Source organism: Anneissia japonica, unplaced genomic scaffold (genome assembly GCF_011630105.1).
Source record: "Anneissia japonica isolate Jap-2015-1 unplaced genomic scaffold, ASM1163010v1 scaffold287850_len318503_cov185, whole genome shotgun sequence".
NCBI classification, from domain to species: Eukaryota; Metazoa; Echinodermata; class Crinoidea; order Comatulida; family Comatulidae; genus Anneissia; species Anneissia japonica.
Window position 1 is genome coordinate 201498 of NW_022705232.1, and position 21924 is coordinate 223421.

Below are 21924 nucleotides of genomic sequence, written 5' to 3' on the forward strand. Positions count from 1 at the left end.
GCTATATACGCGGTGTGGTACGCCCTAAATATTACATGAGTTTTCTTGGTCCTAGACTGCCGCCTTTTACAGATGTTCTTGAAATCAACAGGTTATTATAAAGGTGGAATAATTCAAGTGAGCCAGTGTCCCTGTTCATGACTTGCGTGGATTTACGGATCCATATGCTTTCTTTACCTTGTCTATGGAAGACCAAAAAAAAGCTCACCTACCAATTGAGGAGGGTATCACACCGTATATATAGCAGTGTTGACCAGCATGGGAGTCGGTGCTTGAGAGAGGATAGCCGAAGTGCATGTGAAACGTTGCAGCTCTGTATCATTTATTACAACTAGTTACACAAAAGAAAATTATCAAAAAATTCTTCTGAAACCAGATGAATTTATTTAAATATATCATTTATCATTGTTATTATCAATCATCATCTTTATATCATAACCATCAAGTCATCAATAGTTATCATGTTCACCACCATTTGTTTATTTTTTTGTTGTTAAGGAGAGAAAACTGATAATTGGATGGGTGTATCTGAGATGATCTTTGGGACAGCTATCTGCGGTGTGGTGTTTTCGCTTTTTTCTGGACAACCTCTTATGATCATTGGTGCTACTGGACCTGTTCTTGTATTCGAAGAGAATTTATATTCAGTAAGTATTTGCCTCTGTTATAAGCCCACCCATCCCCCACCCCCATTGAATTTAAAATTAGGCTGATTGTTGGGGGGTGTGATTATACCTGTTTAATCCCCTTTTTTACAGAACTGCCTGCCAAATTCAAAGCCTTTTTTATTTTTTTATTTTTTTCTGAAAGCATTTGTAACAACATCAGCTACTCACTCAAGCCATACACTGGACTTTCGCCCTAGGAAAGGTACTTACATAAATGTGGCGTAAAGTAGACGATGGGCTTATGCCCAAGGTGGGTTTATACCCAAGGAATTTACAGTACGTAATTTTAATTGAAAATGAAAGTGAATGGCAGCAAATAATTACACAGGACCAATGGCTTGAACACTTTATCTGAATTACTGAAATGTCAGCAATTGAGATTAGATTATATCCACACACAGCGACTGCTAAGCAATTAGTAGAGCTCCAAATAGTACACTATAGGAAAATTATTATACGAAGGTTAGATTTAATGCTTGAAAAAATTTCCTGAGGGCCTGCATCTAATTTCGTTTTTTGTGTCTTTAATTATGGGTCTAGAATATACCTATTATTAAGATAGTAAAAAAATAACTTGCTATCTTGCTTGAAAAGTCTGAACAAACATTGTTTGTTGAGTTTGACAGACAAAAGTTTGATGGCGTTTGTCCAGCTTTAGTCTTAATAATTGTGCTTAAATCTATCTCCACACTATATGTATGTATGTAACAAATACTGTGATTTCCCCATTTATTGACATTGACATGCACTTATATAGGTGCAATATGACATCATAATACCCATATATAGGCAAATAATAATAATAATAATTTTGTTTTATATTTTCATATAGTGCATGTGCTTTACATTAAATTATAAAACAAAAAGCATTATGACTCAAATCACACATATTTGTGACAGAAAACATGAAAGCATAGCCTTGACAGAGCTTAAGTTGTAAAGATATTTAGTCGGAAATTGGACAAAAACCACCCTGGACAATAAGCACCCGGAGAAAATCACCACAATGGATTATACCATTGGGGTTGACAGTGGTTCAGTTATGATAAATAATTCTGTTGGCAGGATTTGTAAGCAGGGCCCTAGAATTGGAAGGCACTATTCACTAGGCTACAGTTACATTTTGCAATCATTATTTTCAAAGAAATTTTTTTTTTTTTTTGTTTAGTTTTGTAAGAGTAGTAATATAGAAAACTTGTACCTGGAATTCCGAGGTTGGATCGGAATCTGGATTCTTATCATCACGATCTTTGTGATTGCCTTTGAGGGAAGTGTCATGGTGAGATTTTTCACTCGATTCACGGAGGAAATCTTCGCTCTTCTCATCTCTCTTATTTTTATATATGAAGTCTTCAAAAAGCTTAGCAAAGTGAGTATTATGTTACAGGTATATATTTTCCTTTAATAACAATAATAATATTAATGTAAATGCTTGTGGTACACCATGTAGGTAATTTTGGGGAAAAAAACACTTTTTTTTTTTGATGAAAATATTTTTTTTTACTACTGTAGGACTTATTTGTGTAATTCTGGGGTTTTAAGCTAACCAACACTTACCCATGTGAATTATTAACTAAAAATACTCTTTTTAAACATCATACAAAGTATTTCAGTCTGCTTCTGGAGATAAAAAATATATTTGTTAAAACTTCCGCTAGACTTCTTAGATTTTGGGACAGTTTGACTTGTTGAACACACAAGTTGAACACAAAAGTTCTGCACACATTGCTGAACTTTTCCACAGATTGTATCAGTGATTCGTCATGCCATGCACATGCAAAATCTTACTAGGGATCCTTCTGATTTGCGTGACTGTCCTACCAGGCATCCTACATTCTCTGCATACGTAGGTTTGCCCAAATTGCGTCCTAGAATCCATGCGACGAGGAGAACTTAACATTCTCACGTGCTCAAATGACTTTTAGCGACGTCATTACGTTCTGCTTCCTATCATCGTCGTGTAATCGAAAGCTTCCCACTATGTCAAAACATACTGCGTGGTTTTGCTGTTTGTCTTGGTCAAAATTAATCAAATACAAACACGAGTTTAAAGTAGTTTGTAGAACAGAATAAAACAAATGGGGCTTGCCATCCTAAAACCAGCATGAGTGACCAAAAAATAAGAATTGACTTTTTAATATATTCTCCACATTGTAAGCTAAAAAATAATGGATCATTTGCTGGAATCGACTTACTATTGCTGAAGTTATAAGTAAAAGTATTATAGCTTCTCTGTACTAAAGTATACAATACTGCATTCTTATGCTAATTATTCAGCTTAACAATTAGTGACAGTACGCTGGTTTTGGAATGACAAGCCTTAAATGATTCTTAGGCGGTGGCATAGTTTGAATGGGTGGGCCCGGTAAGCACTTTGCAAATGGAGCAAGAAACTGAAAGTGGTGGCAGGGGTAGATGGTGGCCCTGGTTGACACATGAAAAATTAGTGTCTTTTATGTTCTGGGAGGCTAAGTTGATGAATTTTATAAAGAAATCTCTGAAAATACCTTCTATCAAAAATTGGCAACAACAGTGACATAAACTACTGTACAGCCAACTTGCGATCTATTGCTCAACCAAAGTGAGCCTGTTGTTTCTAGTCAAAATCAATATTTCTCATTGGTAGGGCCTATAGGAGGTTTGTCTCATTCATTAAAATTTTTGGGTGGACCAAGGCCTACCTGGCCACACAGTCCTGCTGCCAGTGTGATGGCTCTTCTAACATGAGCTGATATTTAAACACTTTTCTCCTTCAGATATTTTATTACCATCCTCTGCTGCCATTAGAAGATTACTGTATGAATTATGAAAATATGTCCGCTACCGAAGTGCCATATTCAACAGAGATGTATAGTTCAAACAATACTACTTTGGCCAGTACTGCTACACCAGATTGTGAGACAAATTATGAAAAGAGATATGGTGAGCCAAACACCGCATTTATGTCTCTTATACTCACCTTTGGAACATTCTTCATCGCTTATTTCTTGCGTATCTTTCGGAATAGCCGTTTTTTAGGAAAGCATGTGAGTAAGATTCTTATGTTTTTTCTCTACTGTTTTATATGTAATGCTTGCGGTACACCGCATAAGTAGTTCAGAAAAGAACTGTTGTTTGTCTCAACGTTTCGATCGAGTTGCTTTAATTTTCAACTTAATCAAAATGTCGAGACATTCTCAACAAACAGTAGTTCTTTTCAGAACTATGTATATGGTGTACCGCAAGTATTAAGTATATTATTACTTCACCATTCAAACTTTCGAACAATATTTCTCTATTGTTCTCATCAAACAAAAATTGTTGTTAGGCATTTACTATCATATATGTTGTTTTTTTATTTTATTTGTTCAGACATTTTCCATTAATAGCTGACAATATTTAATCAGATTTTGTCTGATATTGTTTCAGACAAATCTGATAAAGCAAATATTGGGTTGTTTTTTTTTCATGTCAGGAGGTCTAACAGTGCTCTACTTCAACCTTTTGTATACATTTTTTCATTGTAATTTAAAAAAAATATGCTCTGAAATATATTTTTTTTTCTCAAGGAAGCGCATTAACATTACTATTTTACATTTGTAACAGGGCCGGAAGATGTTAGGTGATTTTGGAGTTCCAATTGGTATCCTTTTCATGTGCATATTTGATTATGTCGTGCCGTATGTCTACACAGAGGTGAGTTGGAAAAAACCTAGTGAATTAAGTCAAAGTGTCAAACTATAAATTTCTGTAGGAATTTCATAAATAAGTTCATTAAATATTTTGTAGAGCATTATGAAGTTCTTAATTCATTTTACTTTTCTTTACACTGAATACAACCTAGGTAGGTTCTTATAAAATCTCCTGTATTAATAACAACTGATAATGGACTATTCCATTATGCCCAATTGGATAATGTTGGTATAGGCCACACAAAACTACAGTGTTCGTATGCAAACATGTGGGTTTGTGGGATGTGACGTGTGTCTTGTCCTGTTGTGGCTGGTCAGCTTTAAGTTTTATTGAAACCACTTAAAGGTCAATTACAGAATAGCCTATAAAAAGAAACCTACTAAGATAGTATAAGACATACTCCAAGTATCGAAATGCACGCCATTGTGTCAGGATTCAATATTTCGACATTAATTATGTCATCATCAGGAATGAAAAGTTATTCATATTTGCAAGCTTATATGTACAAGTACCAAAAGTGTTTGACCAATCAAAACATTACCCCTAGTAGGTGACATAGCTATGAATAAAATAAAGATCAAAGCATTCTTACCCTACTGGTCAAAGTTTTGAAGCCCATTGTCATGCAAGGGGTGTAGCCTACGTGTAGCAAACGCTTCTTTAAACAATAGTATAGACCAGTTTGGCGAACTGTCAATAACGTTAGTATTAGAAAATATCAAACCTAATTTATTACTTACATTACAGGCTACCGTATCGGGATTCAATATTTCAACATTAATTATGTCATCATCAGGATGGGTTTCTTTTTATAGGCTATTCTGTAATTGATCCATTAGGAGTTTCGATCAAACATAGGACAGGATACACGTCACATCCCACAAACACACAGGTTGTCCCACAAACCCATGCTTGTATACAAACACTATAATCAGGCTACATTATCATTTTCAAGTATACCTTGTAAACCTAACTACTAGTAGAAACCTACTACAAAGTAGAAATTCCAGTAGTAGTGGATTTGAGAAACATCTGTTTCCAGTAGTAGTAGTGGACTTGAGAAAGTTTGATATCTCTATTCAAAGGATATCTTAAATTGTTTTTCATATTTGTGTTACAGAAACTGCAAGTACATGGTGGGTTTGAGCCAACAGACGCATGTAAACGCACGTCCTGGTTTGTTAATCCAATAGCCCCACTTCAAGATGGCAGACTTGGTTTAGTGTTCGTTTTAGCAGCTGCAGTACCAGCAGGCCTAGTATTCATTTTGCTGTTTATGGAGGCACTTATCACCTCGTATGTTTATTTTAGTAATTACAGTACAATTACAATAATTTTATTATTACATCACAAAAGTTTCTTGAATTTTTTTTGTGTTCATTGGTCTACGAATGCCATTGTTACACATATACTATTTATTAAGATCATTGTATGTCATGTTTTTAAGGTTTGGCATAAACATTAAAATATGAAGAAAAAAAAAATTAACATTGTATATTCAAAGAAAACAATGTATAGAGGTCAAATTAAACCATGGAATGAAATAGAAAAAATTCAGTGAATGTCCAATGGTAATACATTACAATTGGTTTATATAGTGTATTCCAGTTTAATTTCAAATGTTATGGATATGTAGCTTGTTAAAATGCTAGCCTTCCAATCCCATGGCCCTGGGTTCAATTCCTACTTCTTATCATGTCCAAAGAAACCTTCAACGTTTGTAAATAATTATACCGTAAGGGCAGGCCCTGTGAAGGACCTGCTCTGGTCTAATCTAGGCGTGATGATAATGGTGATACAAGTATTCCTTGTATGCTTTGTGGTGGCGGTAGAATTGGTGTTCTCCCAGGGTCGGAACGAGGACACTTCTACCATGATTCAAAGGATTTTTTTCTCACAATTGAAAACATCCGCACTACCTAAATCTTGTAATAAGACCTAGTTTACGAAACATCTATTATTATTCCTATTTTGTCTAAGAAGTAAATAACAGCTAGGCTGAAAGAGTCGAACCCTATAAATGCTGTGTAAAAAAAATTAATGATAATGTGCAGTAAAATGATGAATGAATGAATGGCTTTGAATTTAATTTGAATGTTTCAGGTTGATTGTAAACAAGAAGGATAATAAACTTAAGAAGGGGTCCGGATATCACCTGGACATGTTCCTCATCGGTTTATTGGCGTTTGTCTGTTCCATGCTCGGTCTTCCTTGGATGACTGCGGCCACTGTACGATCAGTCACACACATTGGCAGTGTATCAACATTCAGCAAGACAACAGCCCCCGGTGTGAAGCCAAAACTGGAAAAAATTTATGAACAGAGAGTGACCAACCTATTTGTCAACAGTTTGATTGGTAAATTTACAAACTGTTTTAAACAGCTGCCTTTAAGGAAAAACTTATAAATCACATAATCAAACTTATAAATCACAATCATCAAACCAATCATTTGAACTTAAATAATTTTTCTTCTTCTCTGTTGTTGTTAAGCGCCTCGAGGTTGTGTCAACGTGAGGCGCTATATAAATCCAGAATTATTATTATTATTATTACATAAATAAACTACCATTAAAAATATCTGATATTTTAAATACCCATTAATGACAATTTATCATTGGATAATTATGCACAACAAACATTTATTTTCATTATTATAGGTATTTTTGTTGTTATTATCATCATTATCTTTATCCTTACATCATCATTACTATTAAAATATTAATAATATTACTATTAGAAATAATAAAATAAATTTAAAAAATAACAACAATAGTACTATTATACTGTATATTAATTTTTGCGGTACACCATGTAGATAGTTCTGAAAAGAACAGTTGTTGTTGGTTGAGAATGTCTCAACAACAATAGTATATTGTATCTATATTTATTGTTTCATTTATATTAATGATCAAATAGTTTCATCTGGTTTTGTAACTGTATAATCCAATTATTGGTTTACTATTTAAAAAGAATCGGATTATTGATTTATATTGTTATAAATCATTTTATTATATAGTATAATTATTTGTTATTTTGTTTTCATTGGTATAGTACCTGCAGTAGGTTTGTTATGTGTAATTTTGTGTAAATCAATTTTGTGTATAATTTTGGGTAAACTTGTCTTAAGTTTTATGTGCAGAATAATAGTTGATGTATTATTTATAATTGCTATCATTATGATAATTTTTTTAAGTCACAGAAGCTTAAACAATTATCATTATTATTTCAGGTTTGTCTATTCTACTTGGTCCATTGCTAAGCCAGGTTCCACTGACAGTGTTGTTTGGTGTCTTCTTGTATATGGGAGTCAGTTCATTGAGTGGAATACAACTTGTAGAAAGGATTGAGTGCCTATTTATGCCAGTAAAACACCATCCGGACACCATGTTTGTACGCCAGGTAAGAAATAACAACAGGTGGTCAATAGAAAATTGGTAATTATATACCTCTTCCTAGGTTTAATGATATGTTCAGACACATGGCGTCAGGCTAGTGTATCTTTAAGCTCGATGCATCTAGCTAATTTACTGGATTAATTAATGCTACTGCAGGAAACCAAAATTACTTTCTGATGCTAATGAAGATGATGCAAAATAGTAATATTCTTTGCGAAACTAAACATTAGCATATTGTGGTAAAGGCGAGCCAAACCAATTAGTTCTTGAAAATTGTGTTTTGGAGATAATGGCAAAAACATCTCAACATTTTCAAAATCTATTTTATTGCAATAAACTAAATTAGATTACTAGATTACTAGATTATATATCTATGTTGTCATTTTCCTCCTTTCTGATGTTGAAATGTAACAACTTAAGGATGTTCCTCTGCCTGAGAAATGGCCAAAATCATAAACTTTGAAGGCTGATTAATTTAAAACTGTTAATTAAACAGCTGTATGTTTAAACAATGTTTATATAAGTGTTTAGTATGTGCACCTTGGCTTTATTAAAGCCTATGACATGCATAGTTTGAAGGCTAATGGTAGGCCTATCTGTTCTTATTATATTTTGGATTTTTTTTCTTTTTGGGGCATTGTCAAAGGAAACATAAAGTTGATCCAATAAGCATTGATCAAGGAAGTCATCTTAATCATTGTTTTCACAATTTAAAAGTCATCGTCTTTGTATTCTTATGTGTTAATGTATGCATGCAGTTGAATAAATTCAGCTGAAAACTATATTTTTCAAAATTATATAATCAGATTTAGGTCTAACAGTGCTATTTCCGGCCATCTAGAGGTGCCATAATCATGAATTTTCTTACCTCAGCCCCAAACATGGTGGGGCTGAGGTGGTCTAGTCTCCCCATCTGTGAAAGTTCCTCTCTGGACCCCCTCTATTTTGAATTCCTGGAACTGCGACTGCATATCAAATCGATGCAAAGTTTATTCACAAAAATAGCATCTTCTTTGAAATCAGCTCAACCACACCAGAACAGCATTTTAAATTAAAGGTGGCGGTCATAGTTTGCAATATTTTTCGAGAGAACCCCTGGACCCCAAAAGTTCCACTCAGATTGAAAAAGATCTCTCCCCCATTACCAAAGCTGGTTAATGGCATGAGTGCTGAGAAGTGTATACTGAATTTTTATCACAAAGTTTGGGGTGCAATAGCACTGCAATAAAAAATTAACGGTTAAAATTCTAAGCTGTGAAGTCGCCAGCATAGATGGCCTAGCCAGCATTGCTGTTGTGCGAATAGAACAGGGGGAGCCGACAGACACATAATCACTGAACCGTATAATTTTTAACTTTAGCGCTTGAGCTCTACTACAGTGGGTATGTGCGCTGTATAAATCTAATTATTGTTATAACTCTATGTATGCCAGGGAAATAAAAGTCAATCAATTTGCGAATGTTGTTTTCCTAAATACAGGTTAGGACATGGAGAATGCATATGTACACAATTATCCAGGTGATCTGTTTATTGGTTCTGTGGGTCATCAAGGTGACCCCTGCAGCGTTGGCATTTCCATTCTTTCTCATCCTTTTAGTTCCTGTACGTCATGCCATCGGACGGATATTTACACATTCTGAACTTGAAGCAGTAAGTACTTTTTGCTTTTAGAGTAGAAATAAAATTGTCATCATAATACAGTATTTGGACTTGTCTGACTTGTCTGTCTCATTGAACTTCTAGCAGTACTCCATTTTCCTTGCAAAATGAAGCCCTTTGTATATTTGTATGTAGTTTATTTATTAACTTGAAACCAGTAGGACAGACAGGCAAGAAAGAGTGTTTCTTTCTGAAGCAGCAACTTAGCGGAGTGGGAAATTATATGTTAAGCTTTGTTTCCATACAATCGCTACACAATATCTGACAGCTTTCGGTGATGCTGAACGATTGGTCCCATCGGGGAGCCTTCCCGATTGTGTTGAGGACTGCCAGGCAGTACAATGATTGCACTGAAAACTGTAGTTACAGTGTAGCGATTGTATGGAAACCAAGCTTTAAACACTAGGCCTAGTGACTCTTGATGAATCTTATCCTTTTTGAGGTTTAAAATGATTTGGGTAACATACAATACACCTCTTACCATACCAGACTTGATATAAAGAGTATTTTAGGTCCCAGCAGTACATTCATTTTCAAATTATTATTTATTTTTTTTTTTTCTTAATCCCCTCTTTTTCCCCCCCTCCCCCTCCCACATAAGGCAATTGCTGATTGTTGGATACATTAAAAAAAAATATAAATGTAGCAAAGGATCTGTATTATGGCACATAGAAAAAATTGTTAGATTGTCAGTCCCGCCCACCTCAAAAAATTAGGGAAATATTTAAAAAAACAAATTTTTGCTGCATCATTTATTTCAAGAGCTTAAAACAATGCAATTTCATTACTGGAAATACATTTTCTTTAAAAATCAATATAATTAAACAAGTTTTTATACAATACTTACAATATTCTTGCCAATTCCTCATCCATAAAAAGTTTGAAAAAAAAACAAAAACCGCCCACCCTCATCACTTTTTTTAAAGAGTGATAATCTAATAATTTTTTCTATGTGCCCTTATTATTTTATTTTTTTTTTACTTTTAAAAATGAGTATTGATGGTGTTAGATTAACTAAATTAATTTTTCCCTTTTTCATCCCTTTTTTTCTATAAAGCTTGATAATGATGAGCAGGAGATGGCTGAGGAGGAGGATGAGTATTGGGAAACTTACATGCCAATTTAATTGATGCCACTGATGAAGAAAATTATGATTGTTACATGCAAGTGAATCTATTCCTGTCACTTCAAGCAGTCAATTCCAACAAATTAAAATGGAGTAATTATGATTATACTTTGGTAATCACATTTTATTGCCAAAGAACAGCTATTAAGACGTATATCCAGTATTTTTCAATGGTGCTTTGAAGTTCTGTCCAAAGTTTTAAGTGACAAATATCTAACCATGGTTGTTGTATGACATCATTATCATCACGCCGATGTATTTCATAGTGTCTGCGAATGTTAATTAAAAAAAAGATCCAAGGTTTTAAATATTAACATCTTGCATTCCCCTGACTACTCATCTTGATTAATTGGCTATTGATTTTTCGATTACGTGAATATCTGACACCAGTGGTGAATTCAGCGGTGGCGAGAGGAGCACTCAGCCCTGGCAACACTCGTTAAATATCTTTAACTAAGCGTTAAAACATTACAAGATTACAATGGCTAAAACTTCAGGCAGTGCTTCTATCCTCATAATAGTTAAGTACATGAACACTCCAACCTCCTTGGCTTTGCCACCTTGGGTGCTACTCTGAAAAGCCATCTTGATTCAGAGGCGGATCCAGAGATTCTCTGACGGGAGGGAGGCACAATATAAAGTTTTCGCCGCCACACCCACCTCAGCCCCACCAATAAGTGGTAAATAATCGAGCCTTACTTTCGCCCACTGCTGTATCGCTGAACTCATGGGTGCACTCCCTTTTTAGCTCTTCCTCTCTTTAACTCAAATTTGTCACCCTCTTTTTTATTTTTCGGCTTGACTGACAGGGGGGCACGGGCCCTCATGGCTGCTGCCCCCCCCCCCCCCCCCTGGATCCGCCCCTGTGATTCGTTATTAAGATTTTTTCTTTTTTCTGTCCTGACAAATAGAAATGAAATATTGAATCACAACGGCTTGGGGTATCAGTTTCTATGGAATTATCTCATAATATGTCATTGATACTGTGAAAATATCAGGCCACTAATTATATCATTTACTGTACTTGTATTAAAGAGAATTTACAGAGATTTTATATGAGTTTTATTCTTAGTTTATGTAGGAAATCAATAGTTCCAAGTTTAGTTTATTTATTTATTATTTCTAGTAAGTGCCTTGAGATGCTATTTGTTGTTGAAGGTGCTATGAAAGCATATAACCAATTACCATTGTACACAGATAAACAGAAGTTTTTTGCACTCTGTTTTATTTACTTTGTCCGAATGATCATTCATATAAGTTTTTTTTTGTACATTTTTTACATGAAATATTATGTTTAATGTTTTATTCATCAATTTAAATTCATCAAATGTAAAGTACTTGTAGATAATGACTAAGAGAGAGAGAGAGAGAAAATATAAATAATTATTGTTTATAATAGAATATATTGTATACATATATATATATATATATATTTTCTTCTATATGAGTGTTAATTATTAAAATTTAGAACCTCCTGTATTCTTCCATTGTCAGTGACAGAATGCAAACATTCCGATCCTCTGCACATGATTTTAATGAGAGTAGACAGCTGCGAATTATTTTTAAGTCTTTAACAGATTTCATCTTGGACATGATAAAGGAAGTTATAATGTTGTTTTATTAATATAGGGCATCACTTTTTCTCACTAGAGTACAAAGCATACTTATTTCCGAGACTTCTCCCTCCTCCCGAAATAGATACATAGTAAATTACTATTGCGTGTAAAAGGTCAGCAGACCTTGTGACATGTCATCAAAGCCCCACAGAGAGCAGAGACAGATTTGTTGCCCAGCGGTCTTACAATAGAGTGTGGGCTCGACTTTAAAGCCCATTTATGATTATCAGTATTGACATTATCATGGCCAGTGTATTCTCTGAGACAACTCAAATTCTTTTATTGTGTTTAATGTTCCATAAAGAATTATGGATCTTAACTCAATGGGGTCAACTAATATATACTGGCATGTACCTATATGGTACAGTATTATATTTCAGTTTCATATATAGGATAGGAATTCTCACAAAAGTCTGGTTGTTGCTATTATTATTACCAATAATGATTTTTATATTTTAATTATTATTAGTTATTATAGGTATAATATTTTTATGTTTATAATTAAGCGAGACTTTTTTAATTCCTCATTTTGCATACTTAAATTTTTTTTAAGAGGTCGGAATAAAAATAGAAATGAAAATTTTGTTGTCTTATTTAGCAAATATTTTTGCCAAAAACATCCCAACGGAGGAGAAAATAAAAATTAAATTTTATTGGTGAATTTAAAATAGAATGGTTAAATGGTTCATATTGATATAGAAATATACATATCTTATCTTTGGTGGTTTCAAGGCATCGGAGGGCATGATAAAAATAAAGAAAAACTTTAAATTTTTTCTGAAATTACCACTTTTTCGTGGCAGCGGGTGTGCTAATTGGCCAAAAATAAACTTTTACAGGTAGTTTTATTTGAAATCATCAATATTTGCAGTTGACGGGTTCGCTATTAAAACAAGGTGTAAAAAAGTCTCGACTTTAGTTACATTCCTTAACAGTCACTTGTTAGTCATTATTATTATTATATTTTTGCATTATATTATTGTATTAATATTGTATTGTTATTATTAATAATATTACAGTATTATTATTATGTTATTATTATATTATCATTAATATTATTATTATTATTATCAATTTAATGTTAATTAGCAACATTCCTTAATATTATAGCTACCATTTTTTATTATTGTTAGTATAGTTATTTTCCCCACATTTAACATTGACTTTCTTTCTTAATATAATTTTTTTTATTTTCTTTTTGTCATTACTATACTATGTTTCATACTGTAATCTTGTTTGTATATATTATAATTCCCTCTAAACAAAAGGTCTTTAAGTAGTAGCAGAGAACCAAAGAATATCGTCATATGGTACCCAGTGGGCTCCAATGTTTGCATCTGTTTTAAGAAAAACTGTTATTGTTATTGTTTTCAAATTGATATTGGAATTATAGCTTTATATTTGTCATGCGTAGTTTCACAGATTGTGAACATTTTTGATGCAATATTTCTATTGAATACAGTAATAAAGGTTGTGAAATTTTAATCCTGGTCGTACAATATTTCTACTTTATTTACAAGGTTTTAACTTTTGTAGTCAGTTCCAGACATGGGACATCAGCAAAGGTGAACATTGAGAGTCAAAAGTAAAAGAGCGATATAACAGTTTTCAAAACCTACTAACCTGTATTATATAAAATGCTTTTGCTTAATGATAGATAGACAGCAGAATGTCTATAGACAACAGAATCCTGGGTTCGAATGCCGGTTGAGGCACCTATTTTTTCACACTTGCCTACAAATGCCCATGACTGAAGAATTAAATGCTTCAATCGGATTTCAATTCCCATCAAAGCCTCAATGATCCAGTTGGTTAAGGCATAGATGGTTAAGGTATAGATAGCAGAAGGTCCTGGGTTCGAATCCTGGTTGGGGAACCTATTTTTTCACACCCAGATTCTTCTTTAATGTTTAAAATTTATATCAATTTATGTATATATTTATAGCATTTTAGTTTAATCTCATTTAACATGACACTTTCATATAGTAAAATTCATCATCCAATCACCATTATAGTCAAAATGAAGCGCCAACAAATTTCTCATGATCTTTTGTCAGCGATTTTCAGCCATAATTTTGTATTATTAGTCATAATACCTAATTAATAATATAATGTGATGTATCTTAGTAAATTAACTTTAACATTGTCTTTGATGTATTTACTTTAGTTTACCTACTTCAAACCGTGCGTTCAGATCTACCTCAGGCCCACCATGGTTGGAGCTGAGGTGCGGAAATTTGAGAAAATAATACCTCTAGATGGTCGGAAATGACACTAAAATTCATCACCATTATAGTCGAAATTAAGTGCTAAAAATTTTCTCATGATCTTTTATAGGGATTCGGCAATATCGGGATCTAATTAATCTCTGATGGACATAGAAAATAAAACTTAATCGTCTTTGATGTATTTACTTTACCAAAACCAATCTTATCTTTACACACTTTTTTTTTTATTACACACTTTTTTTTTTCTCATAGGCCTACTTCTCAAATTACTGTATAACAAATGCACGCGCACTCAAGTCGTGTATAGGCAATTCAAGTAATTGTGGGCAGACATCGGTATCTTGCTATAAGAAGATATATTCTGGCTGTACAGGGCTCTTTCGTTAAAACCTGGGTCATTATGCAGTTAATTTCAACAATTTTCAGGCATCTTTTTGACATGTAATCACATTTTCGTCGAAAAGTGGATGAACCAACCCCTCTCCTTAAAAATATATGGGGGAACGTTTCCCCGACCCCTCCCTCATGATCTGTGCCCATGGTAGCAATGCTCGCACTAAACAGTTTTTAAATTCTAAAATTTGACAGCTTAGTAAAGGCATGTTTGAATTGTACTTTCGGCGCTCGAGATTTTATTTTTCTCCGACGACCTTACTGGAAATTACCCGACAGGGGTTTCAAGTGGAGGTCCAGAGGTCCCCGCGGGGTCCTTTGCCCCGTGTACCACTCGCTAGCTCCGCCCCTGCTTTAAAGAAAGGTAAATACAGTGTTCGAATAAAGGACATGATGGTTCATCGTGTAGCATAGCTCTCAAAATGTTGTCCTATAAATAACTAGGCCTAGGCCTACATTGTGTAATAAAATTCCCCCGACTGGATTCGAACGAGTTCCTCGCTGTTAATGCGAGCGTCAAACCATTAGACGCTTCATGGTTGAACAGATTCAATTCAAGCGGGTACCCGGATACCATAATGCGATCTTATGTCAGAGAATTTTGTAGTCAAATAGTGTCGAAAGCCTTAGATCATCAATGAACACTCCGATTGCAAGGTGATTATTTTCTTAGAAGGCATCATCACTTTTGTTAGTTAAATCAATAAGGGCCATCGATTTGTTGTACTTCTTTCTAAAACCATGATATTTGTATAACGTACGGTATTATATTTTGTAATAAAATTAAAAGTTCTGTCGTAAATAATTCTTTCTAAGGTTTTCGAGGAAAAAAAGGAAAATATTGATGGGACGATAATTTGATAGTTCAGATTTAGAACCAGAATCGAAAATGGGTGTTACACGGACAAGTTTCATTCTGTTTTTTAATATACCGTTGGCCAAAAAAAAAGATTTAATATGTGGGAAAAAGGAAAATAAATGATATCGGAAACATTTTTAATAACATTTGAATTAATATCATCAATATAGGGAGATTTATTCGCTTTAAATGAAGATATAATTTTGTCGACCTCTTGTTCATCTACATGGGTAGAATTGATTTATTAGATTGAATAATTTTGCTTGTTAAAGATGGAGTAATTTTAACAAATAATCCTTAAATACATTGGCTATTTCACTACAATTAAAAGAGACGAGTGAGGATTTTTTAATGACAGAATTAATAGTTTTCCAGGTAGCCTTGATGTTACGTTTACGTTGAAGAAAAGTAAATTTGTAGTAAATGTTTTGCGTCTACAACTTGGGAGTTAATGCGAAATTTGTATATTTTGTTAAATTTTTAGAAGGAAAATAAAGGAATTTTATATATAGACTAATTATTTAGTATAGTATCGGTCATCCATGACTCAATTTTTTTTTTATTTAATAGTTACAAACGGAAAATGTTTGTTGTAAAGTAACAAAAATATGCTTTCAAATTTATGAATTCATTCAGATAGGCTTAACCAAAGTTTGGTGGTCTGATGATGAGTCGCAACTAGTTTAGACCACTTAAATTTCCAGTATCACACATAGATTGTCTAAGCATGTAACAGCAAATATTTGTTCGAAGAACATAAAAATTAAAGACTGATCTTATTACGTCTTCTATTCTACGATTGCACTCATGTAGAAAATTTGTGGAAGTTTACGGTTTGGTCTAAACGAATGTGTTAGATAAACTAATCCTTCTAGTTAAATTCTACATTTATAAATCCAGATGTGAGTCAGTCAGACCATCAAATAAAGGTTTAAATGAATTTGTAAAATACAATTTGCAAGCATGACCGAAGAATATTTTCAATTTTGAAGTAACTAATGGCAGAAAAAACCCAGTATAATGTGATGAGTGGCAACTATAGAGGACCATGGTTGATAAACCATTTTTTCGAGAAATTTGAAATAAGCGTGGCAAAGGATTGTTAACACATTTTATTTATTTGGAATTCCCAGTCACCACACATAGATTGTCTAAGCATGTGAAGTTATATCATATTAAGCCATGTATAATTTTTTTGTGATTTTTTAAAATTTTCATTTACGTTTTTGTTTAGGTTTCTTTTTATGTGATCGTCATGTGTTCTGTATTGTTGTATTAAAGAATGAATAAAAAAAAGAAAGAAAAAAGTCTGGTGTTAAACTCCTGCTTATCAATTCTCAGGAAAAATCACATCGTGGAAGGTGGGGGGGGGGGTGAAAACCGGAAATTATTTTACTGATTGTGAACTAAATGGTTTTGATTTTCATGTAATAAACTTTTCGACATTTTCGAGATCAATTAAATTTCGTTTTGAGGGACCGTAGCAGAAATATTCAAGGGCCTTTATATAATCCTGCGGAACGGTACTTTATGCAGGGGGAGGGGCGCACGTTCCCCTATAAAACTCAGGTCTTCTATTCGGCACCTCACCTCCCCTATTGACAAATATTTGGAGCAAAAAATAGCACCTTCAAGTAGGTAAGAATCACTTCATATCACATTTTTTTGTGAGCAGCGCCCCCTCACGTCTCCACCTTCGCTCTCCCATCAGCCCCCACCCCCGCCCCTTTAAGACTTCTAGATACGTACGCCACTGATGTATTACTCGATAAATTTCAGTGTTGAAGTAAAAAAAAAATCTAACTTTGGAAGGCTCTGATTTGACAAGGCCTATTATTCATTTATTTATTTCGTTGCCAGTTGGTCAATTATTTCACCTTCATAACAAAATCTAATTGTTTTGATAACAGCATTTTATTTTGTTGAATCTTTACTCTATATTTTAATTCTGTTAAAACTTTGGCAGTATTGGTCTCATGAGTGTTTCTAGTACTGTACATTCTTTAAGTCTAGCCATGTCATATTACAAAACAGGCCAAACTAAATAATGCATTTGCTGTGTTTAGTCTATCCTTAAGTGTGTGTATGTCACACACAATAATTCTAATATTTATTGCAATGTGTAGGCCTATTTCTTTTTAATTAATATTTTTTATCCTTTCCAATATTCATTGAGACGAACACAAGCCTATTAGCATATTTATAAGCAATTCATTATCTGATGAGTGGGAAGCCATGTCATGAACCACTAATTGTCTGATGAAAAATTATTGAATCTAGTATTATATTTTTACTGTTTTGCAATAGCGTATCTATATAGCTTGAAATGGGTGAGGGGATCAGATGGGCGCAAAAGGTGAAGTGGGAGATAGACATTTAAGGAGGCGCTCGAGTCGCAAAATAAGGTGATATGAGGTGATTTAACTACCTAAGCGTCATTTTTTTTGCTTCTAATATTTTCAATTGAGAGGAGGCGGGTGTAAACGGTGGCCTCTTTTGGGGAGGACTCCCCCCCCCCCACACGTACCCCTAGATACACCACTGCTCTGATTTTACCGTACTATTCAGTAGTCTGCTGATGATATATTGCATCGTATAGTATCCAGGTATTATTGTGCCTTCACTAGCTAGGAAAGTAATTAAATGCATATTTGTATTCTGTGGTTGGTTGATTGCCAACTTTTCAGTGCTTAGTGGATATCACTTTTTGGTGGATGGATGTAATGCGTAACTATCATTCATAATTATAAAAATAGTTTGGAGTATATGATCATATTCCATAGTAGTGAGTAGATTACTGTTTAAAATGTACAAATTTAAGATTTTATTTTTAAATCATAGATATTTATATTTAGTACATTTTCGACTGTCATGTGGACCTTAAACAATTTAGTTGGGTGCGTACGCACCCACCTATATCGCACCACCCCACCCACTGGAAATACGGGCTTTGAAACATTACATTTTATTTGCCACTTAATGCAATATTATACGCTTATTAATTAGATATCTTCTCAATTTCTATCTCAGTATTTTTCTTTAATTTTTTTTCCACTTCTAACGCTGTTTGATTTTAAATTGACATACCATTCATGGCGTTGCTCTTTTTGCGATTCCATATTCATTTGCAGTCTCTTAGTGCTCGGTGCTCATCTGTTTTGACTTTCTTTTATCAACGTGTGTTCGTAAGTTTTAAGCTCTAGGTCTAAAATTAGGCTTACCCATTCCATTGAAAGCTTCTTTTTTTAACCATAAAATTCGTTAAAATAATGAAATAATTAATAAATTTATTAATTAAAATGTAATAATTAAAATAATAGGTTTTCGCTTTAGTGTGATATTGGAATAACAAAATATAATAAAATTATATGCATTTCAATAAGGTTATATATCAAACGAACATGTCATCATTGTGATTGATTTTTTATTAATTGTGACCAGGGCCGGTCTAGAAGTCTTGAAATAGGTGTGTTGAATGGGGAGGGAGGAGAGGCCGCGAAGGTGAGGTGGGGAACTCGATGATCGGTTGAGGGGCGCTATTTCATAAAATAGGTGATTTTTAACTACTTGACAGTGATTTTTTTTTGGGGGGGGGGAGGGGCGAGTGGAACGCAAGTAACTTTTGGGGGGGCGTGTGCCTCCTGCGCACCCTTAGATACGCACGCCCACTGACTGTGACATAAGTCAAAATAATTTTAAAACCCTCAACACGTTATCACAGTAGGGTCTACTGCACATCGTGCAGACGATTTAATTACAGTTCGTGTTAATGAATAGGCCTACTAGACAATGAAAACAGATTTGCAGTTATTTTGTCTACATTTTTGTCTTTGTTGGGGTAGGTGGAATTTTTGACATGTAGGCCTACAGAAAGAGTTGGAATTTTTGAGGCACTATCACTATATTTCTTTAAAAAATATTATCACTCTGACTCTGATTCACCATGGCGAACAATGGGTCTGGATCCGCGCCTGAGGGGTCCTCCACAGGAACGTTTTTATTTTAAAGATGCTCGGAAAATGCGCTTCCCTGCCTCTGGCCAATGTGATGGGGTAGGCCTAATAATAGATATTCACACAAGAAAAAAAAAAGGATTTTCGAATAAATAATTTTAATTAGGCCTAATCTGGTAGTATATCTAATTTTGTTTTTAATTTAAAACCACTTGTTTTTCTTTGAGACCAATTTGAGATAATTTTTTCCTAGGACAAAATTATGCTAAATTTGCCAAAATATGCCTAGCACATGCTAGATGCTGAAGGGGTGTGAATTATGTAAAAAAGGATTAGGCCTAGATAAAATTATGCCAAGTCTGAACCAGTGCCGGTTCTAGGATATAATTTATGGGGGAGGGGCTAAGTCTGTCTATTCTACACATCTAGATGTGTATAAGAGACAGACATTTAATAAGTATTTATGGGTTTAACTATAGCGCGCAGTGTTATCTGAGGCCCGAAGACCTGAGCCAGTGGTGGTATGGGAGGGGGCGTGCCCTTCTCCCAAAACGAGATTAAAGAAAAAAAAATTGGGACTTCTAGATGGCCGGAAATGGCTGGGATGGGAAAACTAGGCCTATTTTTTATTTTTTATTTTTTTGGTCCGACTGCCCGACGAGCTTTGGTCCACCGCAAGACGAAACAGAAAACTGAAATACTAGGACTAGGTGGCGTCTTGACTCGCACGGTAGTCGAGCGGAACACTGATGTCTGTGTGTGGCTGTTTGAGCAGGGTAGACCAGGCGTGAAAGTATACAGATGCTTACTGTACACGTCCATGATGAGTCAGTGACATAGGCTTAGCCTAGTTAGGCTTTCGTACTCGTAGTGGTGTCATTCACCATTTTCATTAACCCTGTAATACTTACTTTATTACGTATTTTAACTATAAGATGGCTGGTGCTCTTGAACGATCTACAAGGGATTTAACAGAAAAATGTACAGTGGAAAACGCCAAAAGGCTAGCTTTTCCTCTACTGGCGGTGATTCTCAGCCTACACGGATTAGGTTTCTACTTCAGCCAACAGAGTGGTAGGCTTCTGCAATTCCATTATTTTAATAATTCACACCCAACAACGTTTCTAAGTTAATGCAATAGAACTGTTGATAGAAATGTACATAACGTTTATAGGGGCAGTGTAAATTAAGATTAGTAAAATACTTTTCTGCTGATTTTTTTTAAAGGTTTTATACTGCCATTTTGAGGCGACTCGTACCAAAACAATAACAACAGACCTTTGCTAATGCAAAACAACCTACATTACCTAGGCCTAGGCCTAGATAGAGAGGCAGAGCCTGTCATTTTAATTACAAGTAGGCCTACGGTAGGCCAAACCCAGCTGTACATGTAATGACATGTGTTGTTCTTTGGAGTTGTTCCTATTGTTTTTCCTTTTATATTTGAGATTTTGATATAATTATGTAAAATTTTATGTCATATCCTGTTATTAGGTTATGATGGGCGACGCATCATGTCGCCGAGGGACTTTGATGAAGTGAAATACATTGTGAGGCTTACATCATTTTGTGGCACTCAAAATTCAATAGGCCTTTTTCACGAATCGGTAGACATATTGAAGTGATGACAAACATTGCGAATCAGCGGTGCGTAACCAACAGAAATAAGATAAGCTCTTGGGCCGATTTTCTGATGTCATGTTATTTAAAAAATCATAACTCCATAACGGGGCATCTTATCCGTCCCCTGAGTTATCTCGGAACAAAAACAGACCATCGCGAGGCCTGTTTTTTTCCTGAAATCTTCCGAGTTGTTGTTGCGCATGCATCATGTCCATATTTTGACCTTTTTGCGGGCTGTGTTTTTTTTTTTTTTAGTTCGAACGAATGGCGGCAGCGATGGAAAACGTATCAACATTACTACCATTTGTTAATAGGCCTAGACCTAAAATCAAAAGAAATCTCGCTAAATTTCACATGTCTGACCATGGAATAATTATAATCTTGTTAATTCGGTACCAGGCCTAGTTTAGTAGTTAATATGTAATTCGGACAACCTACAACTAGCCTAGGCCTACTAGTACTACCATAGACCTCTAGGCCTAGTCATAATATTCTTCCGAGTTTTCCCGAGATTTCTCATGGTTTGAAAGTGCATGCGTGAAACGAACCAAAAATCTCGGAATATCAAATTTGTTACAACTTGTTAATAGTTGTTAAAAGTTGTAATAATTTTTGCTAGTGTGAAATGGGTATTAGTAGTGTATTAAAATAGGCCTATGCATTACAGTGCAGTAGCATAGGACTTTCATGTTGTTACTGTTCCAAGAAGCGATAATATACAGATTTCTCT

General features: G+C 34.4%; 2 protein-coding genes across 6 annotated transcripts in view; both read left to right on the top strand.

The window, feature by feature from the left end:
* Positions 1-13623, top strand: part of LOC117105427 (band 3 anion transport protein-like) — a 31297-nt gene extending 17674 nt beyond the window's left edge. For all 3 annotated transcript variants that reach the window (XM_033246552.1, XM_033246551.1, XM_033246553.1), the window contains 9 exons: positions 499-647; positions 1837-2037; positions 3425-3694; positions 4254-4343; positions 5461-5636; positions 6444-6697; positions 7572-7741; positions 9217-9387; positions 10454-13623. In XM_033246552.1, coding sequence (XP_033102443.1) covers positions 499-647; positions 1837-2037; positions 3425-3694; positions 4254-4343; positions 5461-5636; positions 6444-6697; positions 7572-7741; positions 9217-9387; positions 10454-10522 — 1550 coding nt within the window. In that variant the 3' untranslated portion in view covers positions 10523-13623. The remainder of the gene's footprint in view (positions 1-498; positions 648-1836; positions 2038-3424; positions 3695-4253; positions 4344-5460; positions 5637-6443; positions 6698-7571; positions 7742-9216; positions 9388-10453) is intronic.
* Positions 13624-20319: 6696 nt separating this feature from the next.
* The window catches only part of LOC117105429 (N-acetylneuraminate 9-O-acetyltransferase-like), a 35790-nt gene continuing 34185 nt past the window's right edge, over positions 20320-21924 (top strand). For 2 of the 3 annotated variants that reach the window (XM_033246556.1, XM_033246554.1), the window contains exon 1: positions 20320-20645. In XM_033246556.1, coding sequence (XP_033102447.1) covers positions 20507-20645 — 139 coding nt within the window. In that variant the 5' untranslated portion in view covers positions 20320-20506. The remainder of the gene's footprint in view (positions 20646-21924) is intronic. The other variant, XM_033246555.1, reaches the window with a different exon arrangement.